This window comes from Myxocyprinus asiaticus, chromosome 17 (genome assembly GCF_019703515.2).
Source record: "Myxocyprinus asiaticus isolate MX2 ecotype Aquarium Trade chromosome 17, UBuf_Myxa_2, whole genome shotgun sequence".
Lineage (NCBI taxonomy): Eukaryota > Metazoa > Chordata > Actinopteri > Cypriniformes > Catostomidae > Myxocyprinus > Myxocyprinus asiaticus.
The window spans coordinates 39,757,121-39,779,554 of NC_059360.1; the positions used below are offsets into that span (position 1 = coordinate 39,757,121).

Here is a 22,434-nt window from a genome sequence, read left to right on the forward strand (position 1 = left end):
TTTTACATGATGGTTACACCACATTACTTTTTTAAAGAATTTTTTTTGAAAATGCTCATTTATGAAACCAGGTTGGACATAAAGATGACATTTCTATAAAACTGATGTGTGTTTTAAACCAGTGGTTCTCAACCGGGGGTCGGGACCCACTAGGGGGCCTCAGCACACTTCCAGGGGGGCCTCAAGATCTCTTAAAATTATGTAAAATATGATAGATTATTATAATATGTATATAATTATTATAATTAAACTTACTGAAAATGCTAAAAATGTAATAACTCCCTTCAACAGCTTGCTTTTTATGAAGAATATACAGTTCAAGACATGGAATCACAAGTTTTAAGGAAATATCTTATAATATAAATATCTAATAGCCTACATGGGTGGCCTTCAGATATTTTCTCCAACAATGGGGGGGCATTGTAGTCAAAATGGTTGTTTTAAACTACACAAAAATGTGGATGGCACTGGCAAATAATTTGGTTTTAGAGGAATTTGATAAGAAATTATGTTTAAATTGAAATCTCAGTGCATATACAGTAGCTTGGCAAATCTAAGGCCAATCTGTGACAAAACTCTAGTGAAAATTTTAGTCTAGAAGAGACATGTGAGACCCTGTATCATCTGAGACACAGCAGACTTAATTAAAAGTCTCCATTTGCTCTCCAATTAATTGCATTACTGTCTACAGTAATATGAAGGAACACTCAGGCTTTATTACTTTATTACTCTCACTTTTCCTCTGTCTATTTCTCTCTCTATCACTCACACACACACACGCGCGCGCACACACACACACTATGAACAAGCTCGCAATACAATGTCTGTTGCACTCACTTCTCTAGCTTCAGAAAAATGTGAAACATGCTCAACCCGAACCCTGTGCATGTTTGTTTGTACTGAGAGGAGCTAGCTGCACATTTGGAGATTAATCTAGCGGTCACAGCAGGCGTGCTCGAAGCTAAAAAACCTTGATGATGGATCAGGATACTCATCAAGTCATACATCTAGCAGGTCATGTTGACACTTGTTAAAGAAGTAAGAATGAAAAGACCAACATGAATGCTTAAAAGACATACTGGAGACTTCAAATACTGTCATGAATATTTACATAAGTGTGCTGTGCAGTTCTCCAAACTGTCAGTTTTGACATTTAGGACACTTAACATGCCAAAATCCACTTTTGCAGTTGTAAAGAAGTAAAAACTAAACTGAATCCCATCACAGTAAATACATTTCTAAGATGTGAATGTCTTTTCTGTTTATTTTGAAATATGAAGTGTGTAATTGTTGCACCATTATTGTCACCATATGGAATTTCAAAAATAATTAGTGTTTTTAAATAATCCATCTTCCGTTGGTCAGTAAACAGATATTCTCACCCCAAAGTCATGCCATTAGTTGAGCCAATTCTGTTTTGTTGGGCTGGTCGGGATGTTCTGAAATTGCCACAGATCAACAGTGTTTAAATTTTTTGAGGAAATCAGCCTACAGTTGACTTACTTTTTGACTATTTAACTGGGATACGTGAAAGTATTTTAACACCAAAATATTACACACTTCACCATTAATCTGTATTTGAGATAAATAAAGTGAGCCAGAAACTGCTGGAAAACTAGAGAAGATAGCATTGATCAGTACTTGGGACTGACCTCACTATGTGCATGCATGATGGATTAAGTTCTTTAACCACTGATCTTTCTGAGCTATTTTTGCTCCTAGATCATTTCTCTCACCCTCTTGTTAAATGATATGACTACAACCTCAGAGAATCATTCTTAATTGGATGCAGCTCAACTATCAAGTTTGAAAATACTGCAAAGTAAACAGGCCTGGTCATTACAATTCTATACATATAATATCAGATTTCCACAAATGTTGCGTTGAATTCACTGTAAAAGAAGTTTACAGTACTAGAAAAGGAGAGTTTGTCCAGACAAACTTTGAATGTTAGCTATAGACAAAGCCTTTCCTGAAAAAAGTTTCAAAGTGGAGTTTGAATACTATTAGATGGATGGATGGATGCATGGATGGATAGATAGATAGATAGATAGATAGATAGATAGATAGATAGATAGCACTTTTAAAGCATTTAACAGAACTCCAGGAAAGCCCTCTGTGTGAAACCTGTTTTTTTTTTGCACAAAAAATTGCTGCACATTTCCTGTCAATGGAGATCCAATCAAGACAGGGAAATTTTAGTGGTTGCTGAAAAATTTGGCAACCAGAAAAACATTTGGCTCCAACTCTCTTTAAGCCTTCAGAAGTTGCTTGAAGGCTCAGAAGCAGATGCAGCGTGGTATCAAGTGTCTGTGGATAGTGCAATCAAAATTTCACCAAAAAATTAGACAAGCAGTATCATAACTGATGCGGAAAAAGATAATGACACATTTCACAATTTGCAATACCAAAAAGTGTGATTTCTGTAACACTTTAGATGCCCTTACAGGCATGGAAATGTAAAGAAAAAAGTGCAAGAAGGTCTGTTGGTACACAGCCACTTTGATTTAAGAACACGCAGAAAGCAAAACATTTCAGTGGCACCATACACATATCATCTAGACCATAAGATGTGTGTTGTGATTGGACTCCCATAAAAGGTGCACAGATAAGCAACTGGGCCATTCTCCCCAGGGATTACAGCTAATAAGGGCAATAGTATTTATAGAGGGTCATTTTAATGCATCCACTCAATCCCTGGCCATCTCATTCTACAGACCATTGGAAGCCTATTGACCCACTAGAGGTAGAGTTTTACTCACTGTTATAGATGGCAATTTGCTTTTTTCATACCTTAAAGGGAGTTTAAGATGCTATGGAAAGCACCTATTTTGTAGAAACCATCATTATAGTGCTATCTATTTCAAGAGATTTTGTGGATGGCACATTTCTGATTGCATTACCTTGGAATATTGTAAAACTTTATGGTTGTGTTTACTGCTTTTAAGGCATTAACAAGGAATCATGTCTATGGAACGATTCGACTGCCATTACTGCAAGGACCCTTTGCTTGGAAAGAAATACATAATAAAAGAGGACACACAATACTGCACTAAATGTTACGAGAACCTGTTTGCTAACGGCTGTGAGGTGTGTTCTTTGCCAATCGGGTGCAACTGTAAGGTAGGCCAAAGGAGACCATTTCTTTACAAATCGTAATTTACATTAGAATTGAAATATAAAATCTAATGTTTTTAATGCAACTGAATAAAGAAATGTAAAATTAATAAAAGTTTGAAATAGCTATATAAGAATGACAGAAAGTTAAACAGATTTGCAAGCTTTTAAATTGGACTTTCTCTGCATGCATAATTAAGGACCTTTCCTACAAGGATCGACACTGGCACGAAAATTGCTTCAAGTGTGCCAAATGCAGTAGATCACTGGTGGACAAACCATTTGCTGCTAAAGATGAGCTTCTGCTGTGCACAGAATGCTATTCCCATGAGTATTCTTCAAAGTGCACCACCTGCAAGAAAACCATCATGCCAGGTAGAACACATTTTTCCTTTTCTGAAGAATATGGTTGTCATTTTAACTTTAGAAAGATGCTATTCTATTGGAGAACAGAGGCTTTCTAAATGTAAAATTTCAAGTGTTATTGATAAAGTCAACATTAAGCGCCATTAGCAACCTTCGTTATATTACTTCCATAATGTTAAGTATGTCTGTAATAGTCATTGTAGAGGTGGAGCTGGATTTGACTTTCAATAAAAGATAAAGATGACAAACATTTCCTCCACATCTATTTTTGCTACGAATGCCATTTTCCTCCATCAAAAACAGAGAGTTTCGAAAATGCTCTCCATTACCGCATACTTTGGAAAGCGATGACGTTCGGAAACTAAAAACCGATTTTTCAAATGAAAATGGATTAGTGTGGATGTGGCCTAAGGTCAAGTCCACGCTAATACATTTTTATTTGAAAACACATTCATTTTGCTACTTTTAGGCCTCTCATTCAAAATAGAATGCCGTTTTCCTCCACCGAAAACAGTGATTCGAAAACACTCTCCATTACCACACACTTTGGAAAGCGATGACTGAGGAAATTAAAAATGACTTTTCAAACAAAAATGGATTAGTCTGGATGTGGCCTAAGGTTAAGTCCACACTAATATGTTTTCATTTGAAAACACATTAAATTTGCTGCATTTACGCCTCTCATTCAAATTTGAATGCTGTTTTCCTCCACTGAAAACAAAGCATTTAAAAAATGCTTTCCATAACCACATACTTTGGAAAGTGATTATGTTCGGAAACAAAAAAATGATTTTTCAAATGAAAATGGATGTGTGGATGAGGCCTAAGTCAAAGTCCACACTAATACGTTTTCATTTGAAAACGCACTCATTTTGCAACGTTTATGCCTCATTCAAACTAGAAAACAGAGCGTTTCAAAAATGCTCTCCATCGTGGTATACGTTGGAAAACAATGATGTTCGGAAATTTAAAAAATATTTTTCAAATGAAAACGGATTAGTGTGGATGTGGCCACACTAATACAGGTCAAGTCCACACTAATACATTTTCATTTAAAAATGCACTAATTTAGCCTCTTATTCAAATTTGAATGCCTTTTCCTCCACCAAAAACAGAGCGTTTTGAAAATGCTCTCCATTACTGCATATTTTGGAAAGCAATGACGTTCGGAAACTAAAAACAGAGTTTTCAAACAAAAATGGATTAGTGTGGATGTGGCCTAAGGTCTTCTGTCAATTGTGTTAGGTTCACGAAAGATGGAGTACAAAGGCAACAGCTGGCATGAGACTTGCTTTCTGTGTCAGAGATGTCAACAGCCAATAGGAACTAAGTCTTTCATCCCCAAAGATAACAATTACTTCTGTGTCCCTTGTTTTGAGAAGCAATTTGCCTACCAATGCTGTGCTTGCAAAAAAGTAAGTCTAGGGAATCATCATAGACATGCTCAAAAACATTATTACTGTTCTTTAAGTGTCTTGAACAATATTGCATATGTATTTAATTGTACTGACAAAAGAGTCTCTCTTGATTCCGTGTAGGCCATTACAACTGGTGGTGTCACATATCACGATAAGCCCTGGCACCGTGAGTGTTTCACTTGCATTGGATGCAAGAAACAGCTAGCCGGCCAGCGTTTCACATCAAGAGAAAACTATCCCTACTGCCTGGATTGCTTCAGCAACCTGTATGCCAAGAAATGTGTGGGCTGCACCAAGCCAATTACTAGTATGTTGTCATAATTTTAAACACCTTAAAAGTGGAACTAGAAATTATTTTATTATTTTTATACATTTTTCAATTTTCATATTTTATTAATTTAAATTAAAAAGTGCAATTTCATGACTGCAAAACAACTGTGTATGCGTGTGGTCCAGGTTTGGCAGGGGCTAAGTACATCTCCTTTGAAGAGCGCCAGTGGCACAGTGAGTGTTTCACTTGTATGCAGTGCTCCATGTCTCTGGTGGGCCGTGGATTTCTCACCCAACGTGATAACATCCTGTGCACTGACTGTGGCAGGGAGAAGTGAGCTCACCTGAGTGGGTTACACAACAGCACAAGAGCAGCTCAAACTTTCAACCTCTACAGGAAAGCCTCCCACAGTGCTTGTTAGCAGTTTTTTGTTGTTTTTGCTTGAGGGTAAAAGTATGCTTTTTATATTTGGATTTTGGCTCAAAATAAATGGAATTATGTACAGTAGGAGTGAGACAGAGGAATAAAAATGAAAAATGAATAAATTAACTAACAGATTAATTACCTCTGCAGTCTTGCGATTAGGCTGCTTAATGTGATGTTTAATGAGTTTAATGATTTTACAGCAATGATTCGGAAACAGTTATACTCATAAAACCTAAACTAGTTTGGAAGTATTGAAAATGTACACAGTTGAGAAGAAATTTTGTCCATAAACTTATTTTACTCTTTTCTGTAACATGTTTTTGGGGGAAGATAAGTCTAAACCTACTCAACTCCATACTCCAACTACATTATATACACTCCATAAGTACAGTATACTGTATATGTAATGTACAAGACCATGGCTGTGTCAGAAAACTGGAAAATGCTGCCTTCTGAGGTTGTATAAGGAGGCAGGATTAAAATAAGGTGCTTTTCAAACTGTTCTGAGACCAGTTTCCTTAAGAGTTCCATTCATTCAAAAACGCTGTCGGTTAAGCCATTAACTGATAAGGCAGCAAGGCAGCAATTCAGCTGCCTACGTTTTCGGTTGCAGCCCACGATTTGCTACTTGGCATTGCTAATCGGAGGCAAATGGTATTAGGGGGAGGGCACTTACTCTATCCAGAGAGCATTTTATTGTAGAAAATTTGGTATACGCCTTTGTGAACATGATGAGTCAAATGTATGACGTTTTCCTGGAAGGGAATGACTGAAAATTTAAATGTGTATATCTGCTAAATCTGCTTATTTTTTAAGCTAATTATTTCAGATTTTAGAGGAACACATATAGCATATTGATGCCTTCAAAGCTAACAGATATGGACTAAAAGCCACAAAGCACCATGATCACATGGGAAATCGCCATGTTGCTACCGAATGTTCCTGCAGCCTGAAATTGACCCCATTCAGCTGAGTTACTGACAAGCACCAACCCCTTTTAGACATCTTTGTGGCAATTCCAGTGTGTACCTTTTCCTGTGATGCTACTGATAGAGACATGGGTTCTGGTCCCATGGAAACTAGGAAGTATATTCAGATTATTATATAAAAATTCTGATTTATTTTTAAAGAAGAGTGGAACTTTATATAATTCAGCAAAACACTGAAAACGTATGCGTTCTATACGAAAGTTCTATATGTTTAAATGATTTTTAAAGGGGGCGAAACGAAAAAAAAATAAAAGAGAGAGAGAGAGAGAAAGAGAGAGAGAGAGAGAGAGAGAGAGAAACACTGGGTAGGGGATATAAAATATGCATTCCTATTGACAGTATTACATAATTTACAATGAAAAAATACAACTCGTTTTACTCGCTTTTGGCGCCACTCTGTGGACATTTCTCCCAGAAACTGGAGCTCACACATGCCGATACGCTCAACAACACTTCAAGCTTTGGCCACTGGGGGTAGCAGTTTGAATTTTGGTAAGCACAGGCTGATTTCAGCTAAAGAACATTCTACCTACTGTTGCCGAATTCATGATTTCATGGGGTCTTTAACTATTATCCATATTGAGACATTAAGCTTTGGAGAAATATGTTATATCTATAAGTGTAAGAAATATTTAACTATATTGAGTAGTACCTCACTTATTATATGTCTCTGGTCTTTCTTGGGTATTTGGCATTGTGCAACCACTCAGAATAAAAGCAGCATAAAACTGCTGACAGCAACTTTCTCTCAGAATGAGTCACATGGCAAGGTCAAAATACACTTGAGTGAAAAACTTCCATAACACTTACAGACAGCATGTGCTAATGAAGTGAGACCGTTTTCTACATACATTTCACATTATGACCAACAAACACATGCTTTAAAAATAGTTTATATATATATATATATATATTTATTTAACAAGCTTGTTACACTGTAAAAAGTGTAAACCTTGCTATTTCTGATTGATCTGACCCTTAAAAATTACTTTTGTTGGTATAACCTAATGTAATCAGGTTGATTCAGTCATATCCCTAATAGCACATGTTCATCACCCAGATGTGATGCGTGTGTTTTCATCCTGAAGGCGTATTTTTTAGATCGTTTTAACCGTTTTGCAGATGATGTTTGCTCTCAGATGCCAATTAAAAATTCCGCAGATATCTTTGAGACATTTCTGATTTAAATGTATAAAAATCATCTCTTTTTAAGATGTTTGTCAGATGTTAATCAAAATGCGATGCTTTCCAGATGAAGCACTCTTACTGTAAACAGAAATTTCGGAAATGTACATGTGCTATTGTAACGTTTGCAGGAATGAGGCGAGAGGAGGATCTATGTGCAGATTTTTAATAAAGAGCTCAAAACTCAACCACAGAACAAACCAGTACATCCATTAAAGGAAAACAACTGACCAAGACAGAGAGAACAGGAGGGCAATATATACACAAGAACTAACAAGGTTAACAAGACACAGCTGAGATCAATCAAGGGGAACACAGAGAACAGAGACAACAAACAAAAACCAATATTCAAAATAAAAGTCTTAATTCTTCTAGCGACCTCTAGTGGCCACTAGGGAGAATGTCCCAAGTGTTACAGAGCCCCCCATCTAAGGAGTGGCCCCTGATGAAAATAGTTCACGGTGGAGCCGGTGGAGTGCCCGGAGACCAGGGCGGAGCCGGTGGCCAGGGAAGTGGCTCCAGGATGGGAGCGAGGTCTAGCAGCCAGGGAGGTGGAGACTCAGGGGGCGGAGCCACATGAGGCGGAGACTCAGGAGGTGGAGCCGCATGAGGTGGAGACTCAGGGGTGGAGCCCTCAGTGGGCGACTCAGCCTGGCTTCAGGTGCTGGCTCTGGGACGTACGAGGCTTCAGGTGCTGGCTCTGGGACAGATGAGGCTTCAGACGCTGGCTCGTCGACCGTGGCAGGGGTGGAAGTGGACTCTGACTTGGAATCAGTGGGCTCAGAAGTGGTGACTGTCTGGCACACAGGAACTTCAGAGAGTGGCGTTGGCTTCCTCTTCTGTCTGCTATTTCTACCTGCCTTGACAGCCTGTGTGGCTGGTGGCAGTGGTGAGAGGCAAACGCTAAAAATAACAAACGTAGAAGGGCTGGCCTCCTCAAAAGGTAATGGATTTGCAATGGTTACAGGTGAAACACAATCAGCCGAGGAAATCGGTAAATAATCATCCTGTACCCCCACCGTGAACGTGGAGTTACTCAAACTCAAAGCATAGTCAATAAACTGAATTAGGCTCCACTTCTCTGCACCTCATGGCAAACATGATCTCAGTGGTTCATTTAACCCATAACGGTAGAGGTCTTTAAGAGCGGCATCATTAAAGTTCACCTCGTTAGATGGTTCACAAAATTCCATTGTATAGTCCTCAATGGATTTCTTTCCCTGCCGTGAATGTATTAGTTTAACTGCTGGTTTCATGTTTGTGGTCATATGTTCTGTTACGTTTGCAGGAATGAGGCGAGAGAAGGAGGATCTATGTGCAGACTTTTAATAAAGAACTCAAAGAAATAAACATAAAGGACTCAAAACTTAACCACGGAACAAACCATTGCATCCATGAAAGGAAAACAACTGATCAAGACAGAGAGAACACAGGGCAATACATACATAAGAACTAACAAGGTTAACAAGACAGCTGGGATCAGTCAAGGGGAACACAGAGAACAGAGCTATAACAATAACCAAAACCAATATTCAAACTAAAAATCTTAATTCTTCTAGCGACCTCTAGAGGCCGCTAGGGAGAATGCCCCAGGTGTTACAGCTATCTGGGATAAAATTTTAATTTGGTAACACTTAACACTTTTCGTTAACATCAGTTGATTAATCTAGTACATTAGTAAACAACTTTCAATGTACATTTATTTTACAGGACTTATTAATTTTGGTTAATGTTAATTACAACCTATACTAATAATTTTTTTCAAGTAAAAGTTGTATACGTTAACATTAGTTAATGCATCATGAACTAACAATTGTATTTTTATAAATTAACATGAAAAAAGATTAATGCTGTTAAAAAATATTATTGCTAGTTAATTATACCTAATGCATTTACTAATGTTATCAAATAAAACCTTTCTGTAAAGTGTTACCAATAATTTTGACTTTAATAAAATTAGTTCATTTAGATATTGGCATACAGTATGAAGCACATTTTTAGATTACCTGACATTTTTTACAGTGTACTTTAATGTGCATGGAATATTTTGCTTATGAAACCTGTTTTTTCTCTGCTAAATTTCCTAGGTATCTATTTTAGGTGTATTTATGGCCCAGACACCAGACATGAAAGTCTTTACTTGTGTGCTGGTCTTTCAAAAATTGCCTTCTGGGAAGGCAGAGACAAAAACAGCATTCAGTGTTTAGAGTGTTTTGGTAAAAAACAATATTGGGACAAGAGAGGGGGTCATTGAGTATCTCACTGTAAATAGTGTATATGGTGAAGAAAACCTTGCAGTCCGGGAGGTGGGGGAAAAGACAGATGGGCCGAAGTGGAGCCATCGGCCAGCTGACGGCAATCCCTGTTCTGAATCATATTCTTGTACTGTGGGATGGTTCGGTCACGGTGCTTATCATGTTCTCCCTGGAACCTGTTCCGGTGTCATTTTACAGCATGTATTCTGTAATCTGTAGTGGAATACATTTCAAAAGTAACCCTCCCAACCCTGATCACGTATGTATGTCAGCATGCTTTTTCCACAATTAACCCTTCCCATCCTTTTCACAGATGATGTTGCTAGAGAATTTTGAACACGGCTATAATATGTAGTTCATGGAACTGCTCTACATCCAGAAAATTAACTACTGAGCAACAGACGTTCCCCCAACTTTTGAATACATCATTACTTGGATGATCCAGAGATTCTACCCAATATCATCATTAAATAATTTCTCTGGCCCAACTTCTACATCCCAGCCTTAAAGTGTAAGCAGACAAGAAGCATTTTCCACTAATGCAACAAAGTTCTTCCTTCTGTGTTGACCCAGTGGCTGCAGAAGTGACCGTGCCATCGTTTTATCACTAATATATATTTTCTCTTTTCTCTAGACCCATGTCCCCAAAATGTCGACCATATGCTTTCCCCCTCAAATAAGCATTAGCAATTTGAGGTTTTCCCTCTACCGGTGCAAGTGCTGCCCACTCTCCAGTGGCCAGTTTGCCATGGATCCAAGTTCTCACATAGTTTTCTATTTCACAGATTTGTAAAATGTTTTTCTGGTTTAAGATTCAGCTTCATACGACTAATTTGTCTTTTTACAGAAACATCTGCAAATGTGCCATCCTCAGGGATTTCACTAATATTACTTCCAGCAGGTGTCTGTGAGAGTCCATTTAAATACTTTCCACAGGTTAATACGCAGGTTTCCTCCCACTTTTTGAATAGGTGTCTTTCCAAGAATTTACTGTTACCTCCCGAAGAGCCAAAAGATGGCAAACATTTTATTCACCCCGTGTTTAAAACAAAAAAAACAAAAAACACAAGCACAACTGCGGTGCTCCTGCTATTGGCTCAAAACATCCCTAAGCAGCACAACTGCGGCATCTTTTGAGTCGTGTGACTAACCCTCTCACAACACTGCAAAACAGCGCAAATGTGCTGTCCATATGCCGCAACAGTGGCGTCTTTCTGGCCGTGCAACTAAACCTCCCACGACACGGCAAAGCAGCACAAATGTGCTGTAAATGTGCTGCAGCTGCGGAAACCTCAGGCCGTGCCACTAAGCCTCCCATGACTCCGTAACCGTGGTGTGCTTTCTGCCACAACTGATATATTTTACATCATGACAGCTGCGGCCCCCATCTCCTCCCATCCATTTCAATCTCTCATAGTTCCCTGTCCCTGGGAAAACCCTAGCAGAAGGCCACATAGCTACTTGCCAGTTTTAATGGTGCTGCCGGGGCCGGTCTCCATCCAGATTCATGTGGGGTATTTTCATCTTATTAAAGTCTAGAGGCGTAGCTCATAAATATATACATATCAAAAACCCCAGTTCGGCAAGGCTCTTTACCTTGCGTCACCTGTCATTCGAATGCCATGTGGGCATTCTGACACCTGTCTCGTTCTGACACAGTGTGAGCCTACGCAATCTGGTCACAGGTTCTCCTGTTCTAATCGCAGTGCAGGCTTTCCCGTTCGAATCGCAGTGTGGGCTCACCTGTTTGAATGCAGTGTGGGCCTCAGCGCATTGGTCGCGGGCTCTCCCGTTCAAATCGCAGAGTGGGCCCTCCTGTTTGAACGCAGCGCAGGCTGTCCTGTTCAAATCACAGTGTGGGCCCTCCTGTTCAAACGCAACGCGGGCTCTCTCATTCGAATCACAGTGAGTGCTCACCCATTCGAACACAGTGTAAGATTATTTGTCATTCACTCCATGGGGTCTCCCATCTGAATAACAACATGAGTTCTCCCGTTCGAGTGCAATGGTGGTGCAGTAATCTTAAGAACCTTTCTTCCTACTTTAGCATTTCCCATCAGCCTTTGCATTGGTATTTCTCCTTGTGGTTAAATTGAGCCCAATCCATAATAAATAGAGCTTCATAAATCTTTCAGATTACCTGTGTCTGCTACCCCAGGCCCAGGGTTCTAACCCCTCTGATACATGAGGTTTTTCTACTTGTCGTTTAAAGCTCCCCTTTTTGATTTGCCCAGTCTGGGGTTGAACGATTATTAATTCATTCCAACTCAATAGTAAGAGTTGTTTTTACGTACTTGAGAGGCTTCCCGCAATGCAGAATGTACATTTTACTGCCATAGCAGTACATTTTACAACTGTAATAAAGTTATTTGTTCCTTACTAAACTTTTGCTTCCACCACAGGCATGTACAAACGTAATTGGCATGTTTTTCTAACTAACCTTTTGCTTCCCTTACAGGAGTTTATAAATGCAATAATGTCATTTGTGCCCTACTTGATACTGCTGCAGCAGTGCCCCGCCCATGCCAAATGTAATAGTTATGTAATCCTAACTAACCATTTGCTTCCCCTACAGGCGTGTAAAAACGTAATTGTCATGTTTTTCTAACTAATCTTTTGCTTCCCTTGCAGGTGTGTATAAATGTAATGGGTATGTCTTCCTAATTAACATTTTGCTTCCCTTACAGGTGTGAGTTATTTCTATTTTCTCCACAGGCGCTCTCAATTTCTAAGTTCCATACTTTTGTAGAAGTGCATCTATAGCCATGGATACACAGCAGCGCTCCCATAGGAGCTCCTTCACTATGCCCCCAAATACTCAATCCACTGCCACAGCAGTACTTTAAACTCAGCTCCCACAGGAGCACCCCTTTTCACTATTCCATCTCATCTTCTCCGCTGCCACAGCAGTGGTACAACTCCCTATGGTCGTATCAGGTCCTTTAATCTAAACCTTCCACCTGGATCGGGCCCATACATGAGGCTGACTCCACAAGCTGGCTGATTAGATGCAATATATCAATGGTACAACCCCCATATAGCTGCATAAATGTCCTTCGTCTAAACCTTCCACCCAGAGCAGGCCCTTGTGCGAGACTGCCTCTGCAAGCTGGCTGCTTCAGTGCAGTTTACCAAGATTTAGCACTTCTGTTAGCCTTTGATTTGGTGTTTCTTTCACTCATTTTGGGGGGGTTAAACATTGCGCTAATAAAACATTCTACTACACCATTATTTATCATGTTCACATACACGTCTAAGGATATAATATTTTATCTCTAAAAGCACTCATGATCTTTCCACACGCTTGCCTCTACCTCAAGTCCCTCCTTTGCAGACAGCAAGCCACATACGTTTACCCTTTATCACTCAGATTATACGGGCAGGCGAACTCGTGAAAATCCAGAATTTGTCACTTTTTATGTTAATGAGTCAGTGGTTCAGACTCAGTCTGGTTCTGTGGAGCTCTTTGTAGCTTCCAATAAGAGGAAAACAGTGAGCATTTATAAGGTGTGTGTGGACAGATGGGAGTGTGTGAGACAGGTGGCTTTGCCTCAGGAACCCGTGGCTTTATCCTAGCATGAGATGTGTCTGTGTGTGGACACTTGTGACAGATACTTTCTCCATGATTTTGAGAGCCAAACCACACTTGATCTCTTCCCACATAACCTGGGAAAGCAAAATATCATTGCAAACAAATGTGGAAAAGGGGAATTTATTTTAAATGGACCAGTTTGTTTGGGTAAGAAGCTTTAATAATGAAATAATCTTATACATGCATCCCCACAGGAAAGAAAAATCACAAATTAGATCATTTTAATATTTCATTGTTTCTCCTAGACTGCAATGAGTTTAAATAGTTAGAACATGAAGACTTTAAGTCTTCCATCAAAAGTCTGGAATTTCAATATGAATTGGAGCACCCCACCCCCCAACTACATTATTTGACCTATGCTATCCATGTAAATTTTTTACCTCTATTCCCAATGCATGTTAATTGTCTCATTTGTGACAATTTTCTATTTATCTTAAAGGGATAGTTTACCCAAAATTAAAAATTCTCTAATTTACTCACCCACATGCCATCCCATATGTGTATGACTTTCTTTCTTCTGCTGAACACAAACAAAGATTTTTAGAAGAATATTTCAGCTCCGTAGGTTCATACAATGCAAGTGAATGGTGACCAGACCTTTCAAGCTCCAAAAATCACATTTAGGCAGCATAAAAGTAATCCATAAGACTCCAGTGTTTTAATAGTCAAGTCAAAAAAGCTTTATTGGCATAATTGCTAACATTTTATAATATTGTAAAAGCATTTAAAGAGATACAATAAATAAAAGTGTTAAAAAATAAAAATGGCAATACAAGTGCAAAAACAGTACGTTTAAATTAAATTTAGGTTTAAAGTAACCAAAATGTTATATGCTATTGGCATGCAGCTATTGTGCTACACACTGTCCCTCAGGCTATGGCACGCTGATATGTCTCTACTTGCTAAGGGGGCTGTGTTACCCTGTCCCAGGATGATTGTAATTTGTTCCTCATCTGTCAGTGTGGCGAAGTCTGGAAGTGATTTTAGGATTTGTGGTTAGTATTTATCCCTAATTTTTTGACATTTTTCGCAGTGTTGGAGAAAGGTCTGTTTCGACCTCACCTGTTCTACAGTGTTCACAGAATCTTTCCTCTTTCGGTTTCCAAGATTTTTTTGTGTCTGCCTTTTTCAGTGGATAGACTGTGGTCACTAAGCCTGTATTTAGTTAGGATTTGTTTTTGTTTGGTATCTCTGACTGTACTGAGATATTTTGCCAATTTCTTTCTCTATTTAAAGATCTATAGTATTTTAGTTTACTTTGTGTTTTGGTTTCATTTTTCAAGTGTTCTAGATAGGTGCTTTTGTTTAATTTAATGGTATAGTTTACATTTTTTTGTTTGATCTTTGGTTGTGTTTGTATCGGACTGGTTAGTTTCAAGCTTAGAAAGTTTAATGACCAACTGGCTAAGAGGGCACTTTTTGGGATTTAGCTCTTCTGATTGTAGTGCTTTCCATTGGAGGGTGTTGTGTGTACTAGATTTGAGATGTTTCCAGAAGGTGAGGGTTCTTTTTTGGATATTAATTATTAGTGGGTATCTACCTAGTTCTGCTCTGCTAGCGTTGTTTGGTGTTTTCCTTTGGACTTTTAGGAAGTACCTGCAGAACTGTGTGTGTAAGGATTCAGTTGGGTGTTTTTCCCATTTTTTTATGTTCTTGTTGGCTTAGAGGACCCCATACTTCGCTACCATATAGAGCTATAGGTAGGATTACGCTGTTGAAAAGTTTGCACCATACTGAGGTTGGTACAGTTATATTATGGAAATTTCTTTTTATTGCATATAGGGCTCTTCTGGCTTTCTCTTTAATTGCCTGTATTGCCTTGTTGAACCTTCCTGATGCTGTGATGATGAGGCCCAGATATGTGTATTGTATTGTGTGTTCAAGACTGGTGTTACCTAGGCTGAACTGGAATCTGTGCTCCTGACATCTAGGTTTCTTTTAGAATATCATTATGTTAGTTTTCTTTAGGTTTATTGTAAGGGCCAAGTTTTGGCAGAAGGTATCTAATAGGTCTAGGTCATCAGCATAGAGCAAGAACTTGACTGTGTCATGCAGATTGAGGCCTGGGGCTGTGGACTATTCAAGTTTTATGGCTAATTTGTTAATGTATACTGTATGTTGAAAAGTGTTGGGCTGAGACTACATCCCTGTTTAACTCTTTTTTTGGTTGAATAATTCTGAGTGTTTGTCGCCAATTTTGTCTCCACATTTGTTTTGTGAGTACATTGATTTGATTAGATCATATATTTTACCTCCTATGCTGCTCTCTAGGAGTCTGTAGAATAATCCTTCATGCCAGATTGAATCAAAAGCTTTTTTGAAGTCTATAAAGCATGCAAATACTTTTCCACTTTAAGTTTGGTTTACATGTTTGTTAATTAAGGTGTGGAGGTCGTATATGTGTTCAGTGGTGCGGTGATTTGGTAGGAAGCCAATTTGTCCTTTGCTAAGGACTTTATGTTCATTAAGGAAGTTTATGATGCGGTTATTTATTATACTATTAGATATTTTACTAAGGCTGTTGCTCACATAGATGCCTCTGTAGTTGTTATGATCCATCTTGTCACCATTTTTATAAATTGGTGTGATGAGTCCTTGGCTCCAGAGGTCAGGGAAGACACCAGATTTCAGGATCAGGTTAAATAGCTTTAGTATTGCCCTCTGTAGCACTTTTGTGGTGTTTTTTAACATTTCGTTTCTGATACAGTCAGTGCCACTGGCTTTCTTGGCTTTTATGAGTTTTAGCTTTTATGACTGTTCTTCTTGGGTGATTGGAAAATCCAATGGGTTTTGGTTTTCTTTAATAGTGTCTTCAAGAAGCTGAAGTTTTTGTTTAGTGTAGTTATAGTTTGAATTTGAGTTGTTTGGGGGGATTTGTTTATATAGGTTTTCAAAATTATGTTTTCAGATATCTCCATCTTTGATTGATAAGCCTTGTGGTTTATCTGAGTTGAAGTTGTTCCACATTTCCCAGAAGTTATTTTGATTTATGCAGTTCATGTGTTTTGTTCATATGCTGATGTTTTTTAGTATTTATTTGTTGTATATATTGATTTAGAGTTTTGTTGTTTGATAGTATCTAATCTATATTATCTGGTTGATGGTATTTAAGGTTTGATAGTTTTCTTAAATGTTTTCTGGTGTTTTTGCATTCATAGTCAAACCATTTTTTGTTGTCCTTGTTTGGGTGTTTAGATGTTTTATTTTTTTCATTAGGTTTGCCATATTTGCAGCTTTTTGAATGATGTTATTGAATTCCTTAACTGCTAAGTTAACATAGTTTCTATTGCTTTCAAATGTTTTTTTTTAATAAAGTCGGTTACTGCCGTCAGTATTACAGTAGAGTTTAGAGCCTGAGTAAATTTTTCTGCACTGTCAGGTGCACATTTGTATGTGTTTGGAGCTTTAAGGAGCGGTTTTGTTTCATTTCTTTTTTTTTTTTTTTGGCTTTTGTTTTAATAGCCCTTTTGAGGTAAATGTTCATTTTTTGTGATCTGAGAGGGGGTTTGCTGCCTGACCTTGAATGCACTGATCAGGCTGGGGTGCATGTCAATAATTGCATAGTCTACTGCAGGATTTCTCAGACTTTTTTGAACCAAGGACCCCTTTCATAACCCCAAATTCTTTGCGGAGCCCCGCCCCACCACCACTATCACAATAAATATTATATGATTTACTAGAAGTATACAAATGAACTTGGTGAGTTCCAATAAGAACAGCAAGGCACTGCTGTCCTTTTGTGTCAGGCTTCTGTGTGCAAAGCGTTTCAATTACATTTACATCCAGCGATTTACAAGTGAGAAATACAACAATTCAAATCAAAGACAGCACAAACAAACACCATAAAATGAAGTTAGGGAGACAGTCTGTTGCTCAGCTGAGGTTTTAGCGCCATCCACAGGATTAAACATCACAGAGAACACCACAAATCTCAAACAGTAGCCTACTGATTTTTTCATAAATTATTATAATTTCCCCCTATAGTCAAAGCATGAGTTTAAACATGAGTAAAGCATCATATATTTATGAAGAAAAATAAACAGTTGAGGACTGATTAATTAGTTTTTATTTGTTACTATAATATCATAGTATTGTTGATAATTAAGCAACAGTAGTAATACAATAACACAATTTAATCATTATTTAATGTTTCAAATTATGTCATTGTTAACTGTCACTTTTTCTTTTCTGCAAATAAAAGGAAGGGAGAATAAAAAATAAAATCATAAGTAGGCCTATTCCTACAGCTCTCTTCCTTTTGGCAGCGGACGGGACGCAATTTATATTCATATAAGGGACAGTTACACTGAAGTGAAAAAATATATATATTACATAAATACAATGAAATTACCTAATACTGACCACCATTAGACAGATGGTATGGTTAAAATAAGGGACACTGTGTAAGGAAATATATGATCGCGTTTGACGTGAAGCTGGATCGTCAATTGTCATATTATACTAATTTATAATATGACAGTAACTACTTTATCTAGCCAGATTAACCAAAATAATTATAAGTATATACAGTCAGAAACGGGGACCTTGCTAAGCCAGTGCTGGTCAGTTGTGGCTTGTGAATATTCTCCCTCATTGTGGTTGATATAACTTAAAGAGGCCCTATTATTCTTTTTGGGATTTTACCTTTCCTTTAGTGTGTAATATAGCTGTTTGTGCATGTAAACGGTCTGCAAAGTTACAAAGCACAAAGTCCACACCAGAGGGAGTTATTCTCTCCCACAGAAAACACTGCTCCTGAACTGCCTGGTTTGCTGTCCAGCCATTACTTCCGTGACATAGCTAGGTCACTATGTTACACATTTCCATAATGCCTGCCTAAGGGCTACTTTGGCCCGCCCTCAAACAAAGGTAGTTACAGAGGCCAGGATAGTTGGGTTAGTGTTGCCGCCATGTTGAGAATACACTGTTTTCTTCACATCGAAAGCAAAATCCCTTTGTATGGACTTCCAAAGGCAGACGAATTGAAGAATATTCCTCAGCAGTACAACCACAACAACAATGAAACTGACGATCTCAAAGGTCTTTAACAGTGCTAAAGTGAGGAGGTTTACTTATAATTACAAGCTGTAATGTTATGGTCGCTGTCCACGGTAGTCCACGGCTAACTTGCTCACTAACTCTCTAATACCCCCGGTAATGTCCAACAGGGAGTAAGCCTCTGTTCTCCGTTCATAGCTCTGATGACAAACGTTTGGCTACACCCATTCCAGCAAAAGATGACTAACTTAGATGTACTACATGTCTTTTACTTGAAGCTTTGTTTGTTTCACAATAATCAACAGTGTACTTGGTCCCGTGTTACACTACCGTTGTTACCATGATGTAGAGAAATTACACAGTTATAACATCACATGTGAAATGTAAGAGAGCTCCAAAATAAAAACTTACCACTATGAAACTTCCTACTCAAGTCGTGCTTGCGAAGGTGGTTCGGGTCAATCAGCTTGTTCTTCCAAACATTCATTATCAGACTCGGGCTCGAACTGGTACGGCAAAACCGATGCCATTGTTACTGTAGTTACAGTAGTGTTTACAGCTGCTCAGGAAGCCTCCGAAGCTGAAACTCTGTTATGGTAAGAGCGTTACATTAACGACATATGCTCTAAGCGGTTGACCAATCACAACAGACTGGGCTTTTCGTAAAGGGGGGCTTTAAAGAGACAGAAGCTAAAACAAAGAATTTCAGACAGAGGGTGAAAAGAGGTGCTGCAGCAATGTACAGTACAAGAAAAATAATGTTTTTTTGAAAATTGAAGCATGTAAACCTATTCTAGTAGACCCCAAAATAAAAATATGAACCTGTAAATGAGCATAATATGGGCTCTTTAAAATACATGTTGTTAAACCCCTTCTTCTTTTTACTGGTGGAGCAACAGCTCCTTGTCTCAAAGTCAGATGGATATTGTTCAATGTCATCCACAGAAACTTCTGTAAATAACACATGTAAAGCGATATTCATTCACCAAAAAGAGAAGTTGCTGTCACCATGGAAATAGGTGGATTTCACCCACACTTAAATTTGCGGTCCAGAATCTACAACTTATAGCCTATAGGCTGTTTGTTTATGTTGTTCAAAACTTCTGTTATGTCGTATTTTTATAGTAGTCAATAGCTTTATATCGAGTAGTTTTTTTATTGCTTTTTATTGCCTATTTGCTTACAACATTGCAACACAATATTCATAATTCAGGGATTTCCCAGGTACCCCCTGGCTATTTGAAAAGGACCCCCGGGGGTCCACGGACCCCAGTTTGAAAAACGCTGGTCTACTGTACTTGCTCCAAGAGCTGAACAGTATGTAAATCTCTCTAGTGAGTCCCCTCTTATCCTACTATTAAGCATATAGAGGCCTAGAGTTCGACAGTGGTGCACTAGCTCTTTGCCTCTTGTGTTTATGGTGCTGTCGAGGTTGTGTCTTATGGTGATGGTTTCCATGTAGCCTAACAAGTTTTGGCCAAAAATATGTTTGATGCCATGTGGGTCTAAGGTCTCTGGTTCTAATCCTGTTCTAGCATTGAAGTCCCCACACAGTAGAACATTTCTCTGGTTTTGGTATTGGCTAATCTCTGTTTGTAGGTTGTTTAAGGACTCATCATCATAGTATGGGGATTCTGCTGGAGGGCAGTAGATTGCACATAAATATGTAACTTATTCTGATATACCTAATTTGTTGCAGAGTTTGAGCCAGCAGTGCGAATTGCCAATTATAGTTGTAGAGATGTTCTTGGATAGGTCCTCTTTGTACCATATTAAGATTCCTCCTGAGTCTCTACCTCAGCTTACTTTGGGTAGTTTCTCAACTTTTACATTTTCACACACTTTTCAGAATGAGAAAGAAAGTGAAAGTGTAGATTTGTAGTAAAAAGTGACTTAAATATTGATCTTTTTCTCACCCAAACCTATTAAATCTCTTCTGAAGATATAGATTTAACCACTGAAGTCATATGGATTACTTTTATGCTGCATTTATGTGATTTGTTTTAGCTTGAAAGGTCTGGTCACCATTCATTTGCAATGTATGGACCTACAGAGCTGAAATATTCTGATTAAAATCTTTGTTTGTGTTCAGCAGAAGAAAAAAGTCAAACACATCTGGGATGGCATGAGGATGAGTAAATGCTGAGAGAATTTTCATTTTTGGGTGAACCATCCCTTTAATTAATTTTCAAGACAAAGTTGATGATTAAGAAACCTAACTGAGAACTAAATTAATAGTTGCACTCAGTAATTTTTGTTTATGTTGTGCTGGACTTATTAAAAATTATTGAATCTACCTACTAATATAGAATGAGCTATAAAATAGTGACCTCTGAGCAATAACGATTTTCTATTACCACAGTGCCTCTATTAAGCAAATTAAGTATTGTGTTTGTATTTTGGTTGTGCTTTATAAAGTAATAAAATAAAAATGTTGTGTATTCTGTAGTGCTGTCAGTCGATTAAAATTTTTAATCACGATCAATTGCATAATTTTTTGTTGTTAATCACGATTAATCACAGATTTTGATAGTGCTGGAATTTAACACTATGTATACTTATTTTCTCATCAAAATGCATTTATTTCCCTCCTAGGAAAGGAAACAAAACAATATGTAACAATATAATGCTTTAATAACTTTTTCCAAACAAAGCCTTTCACAGGAAATGCACTAAAATAGCACCAATTCGAGTAACATTAAACATTTCCCAAAGTGTAAATGGGAGGTCAACTAATTGAAAGAACTAGTTTCCCCATAGGTTGCATATTCATTGCAATGGACATTTAAATCTCTTAAACTTTCATCCTCCGCAATATTAATCTGCCGGTAGACTGTGGCTATCCAATTTGTTACAGCAATCATGAAGCTGCGTTCATGATTTGTGTCAGAGCGTCAACGCCTGAGCTTTGAACTCACCATGAAAAGCCTTCCAGACAAAAATGTCTCTTTCTGCGTTTTGGTGATAGTTAAGACTTGACTTACTTCAGTAGTAATTAAAATGCACCTTACAAGTCCCATCTGGGCTTGTTTTGTAGATTAAATAGAGCTCCTTTCTCCATAATTTTATCACTGACAGGGAAGCGCTATCAGGAAGCGCTGTCAGAGATTCTTTTATTTACCTAAATAACAACCTAGGAGAGTATTACAACAGTACCACCCATAGAATGCCAATGGGACCACCGTGTTATGCTATTTTATGCTAAGCTTGTAGGCTCATCTTTGTAGAAGGGCTCTGGGGCTGTGACTGTTTGTGAAGTGTGCAGAAGTGTAATTACTCCGGGCAGACTCATTACAAAGGTTCCACCATTCACACAAGTGTTATGCCTTATTAACGGTAAATGCGTTAATTGCGATTAAGAACAATTAACGTGTTAAACTTTTAAATTAATGCATGCATTAATGTGTTAATTCTGGCAGCTCTAGTATTCTGATAAAATAAACATTTTCACAAGCAAGTTATAATTTGCAAATATTTCAGTATATTATAGTAGATGTTTTACCAGTGACAATTTTTTTGTGTGTGTTTTTAAAAGCATAAAATAGATTTAAATTTTCCCTGTCTACTGCCTTTGACATAACAGCTCAGGATTTGTCACATTTTACACTTTTAACCCTTTAAGATCGGAATGTGTTTTTAAAGATTTCCTGTTTCAGTGGCATACACAAAATTAATGGCTTATAACTCCCTCACCCAGCACTGGTCCCGCAAATGACCGGGCACCCAACAGCCCCAGCAGACCAGCCCAGATTTCACTCCCGCAGCAGTGGTTTCATCAACCTGGGAGTGAGAGCTAAAAGGGACAGGGGAAACCGGT

General features: G+C 38.2%; 1 protein-coding gene and 1 pseudogene across 1 annotated transcript; both read left to right on the forward strand.

Annotated features, from left to right (window-relative positions):
- The first annotated feature begins 2,646 nt into the window (after nucleotides 1–2,646).
- LOC127455445 (four and a half LIM domains protein 2-like) lies at nucleotides 2,647–7,868 on the forward strand. The gene is made up of 6 exons (XM_051723360.1): nucleotides 2,647–2,746; nucleotides 2,949–3,123; nucleotides 3,318–3,492; nucleotides 4,729–4,898; nucleotides 5,022–5,208; nucleotides 5,358–7,868. Exons 2-6 carry the CDS (start codon nucleotides 2,965–2,967, stop codon nucleotides 5,507–5,509), a joined length of 843 nt encoding a protein of 280 aa, XP_051579320.1. The 5' UTR covers nucleotides 2,647–2,746; nucleotides 2,949–2,964; the 3' UTR covers nucleotides 5,510–7,868.
- A 2,030-nt stretch (nucleotides 7,869–9,898) lies between these two features.
- LOC127454982 (transforming growth factor-beta receptor-associated protein 1-like) lies at nucleotides 9,899–13,780 on the forward strand (annotated as a pseudogene).
- The last annotated feature ends 8,654 nt before the right edge of the window (nucleotides 13,781–22,434 follow it).

Bases quoted from the DNA above. Each gene is read 5' to 3' on its own strand.
- LOC127455445 (XM_051723360.1), top strand. From the start codon at position 2,965: ATGTCTATGGAACGATTCGACTGCCATTACTGCAAGGACCCTTTGCTT. The intron at 4,899-5,021 runs GTAAGTCTAGGG...GATTCCGTGTAG, and splicing joins AATGCTGTGCTTGCAAAAAA to GCCATTACAACTGGTGGTGT. The intron at 5,209-5,357 runs GTATGTTGTCAT...CGTGTGGTCCAG, and splicing joins CTGCACCAAGCCAATTACTA to GTTTGGCAGGGGCTAAGTAC.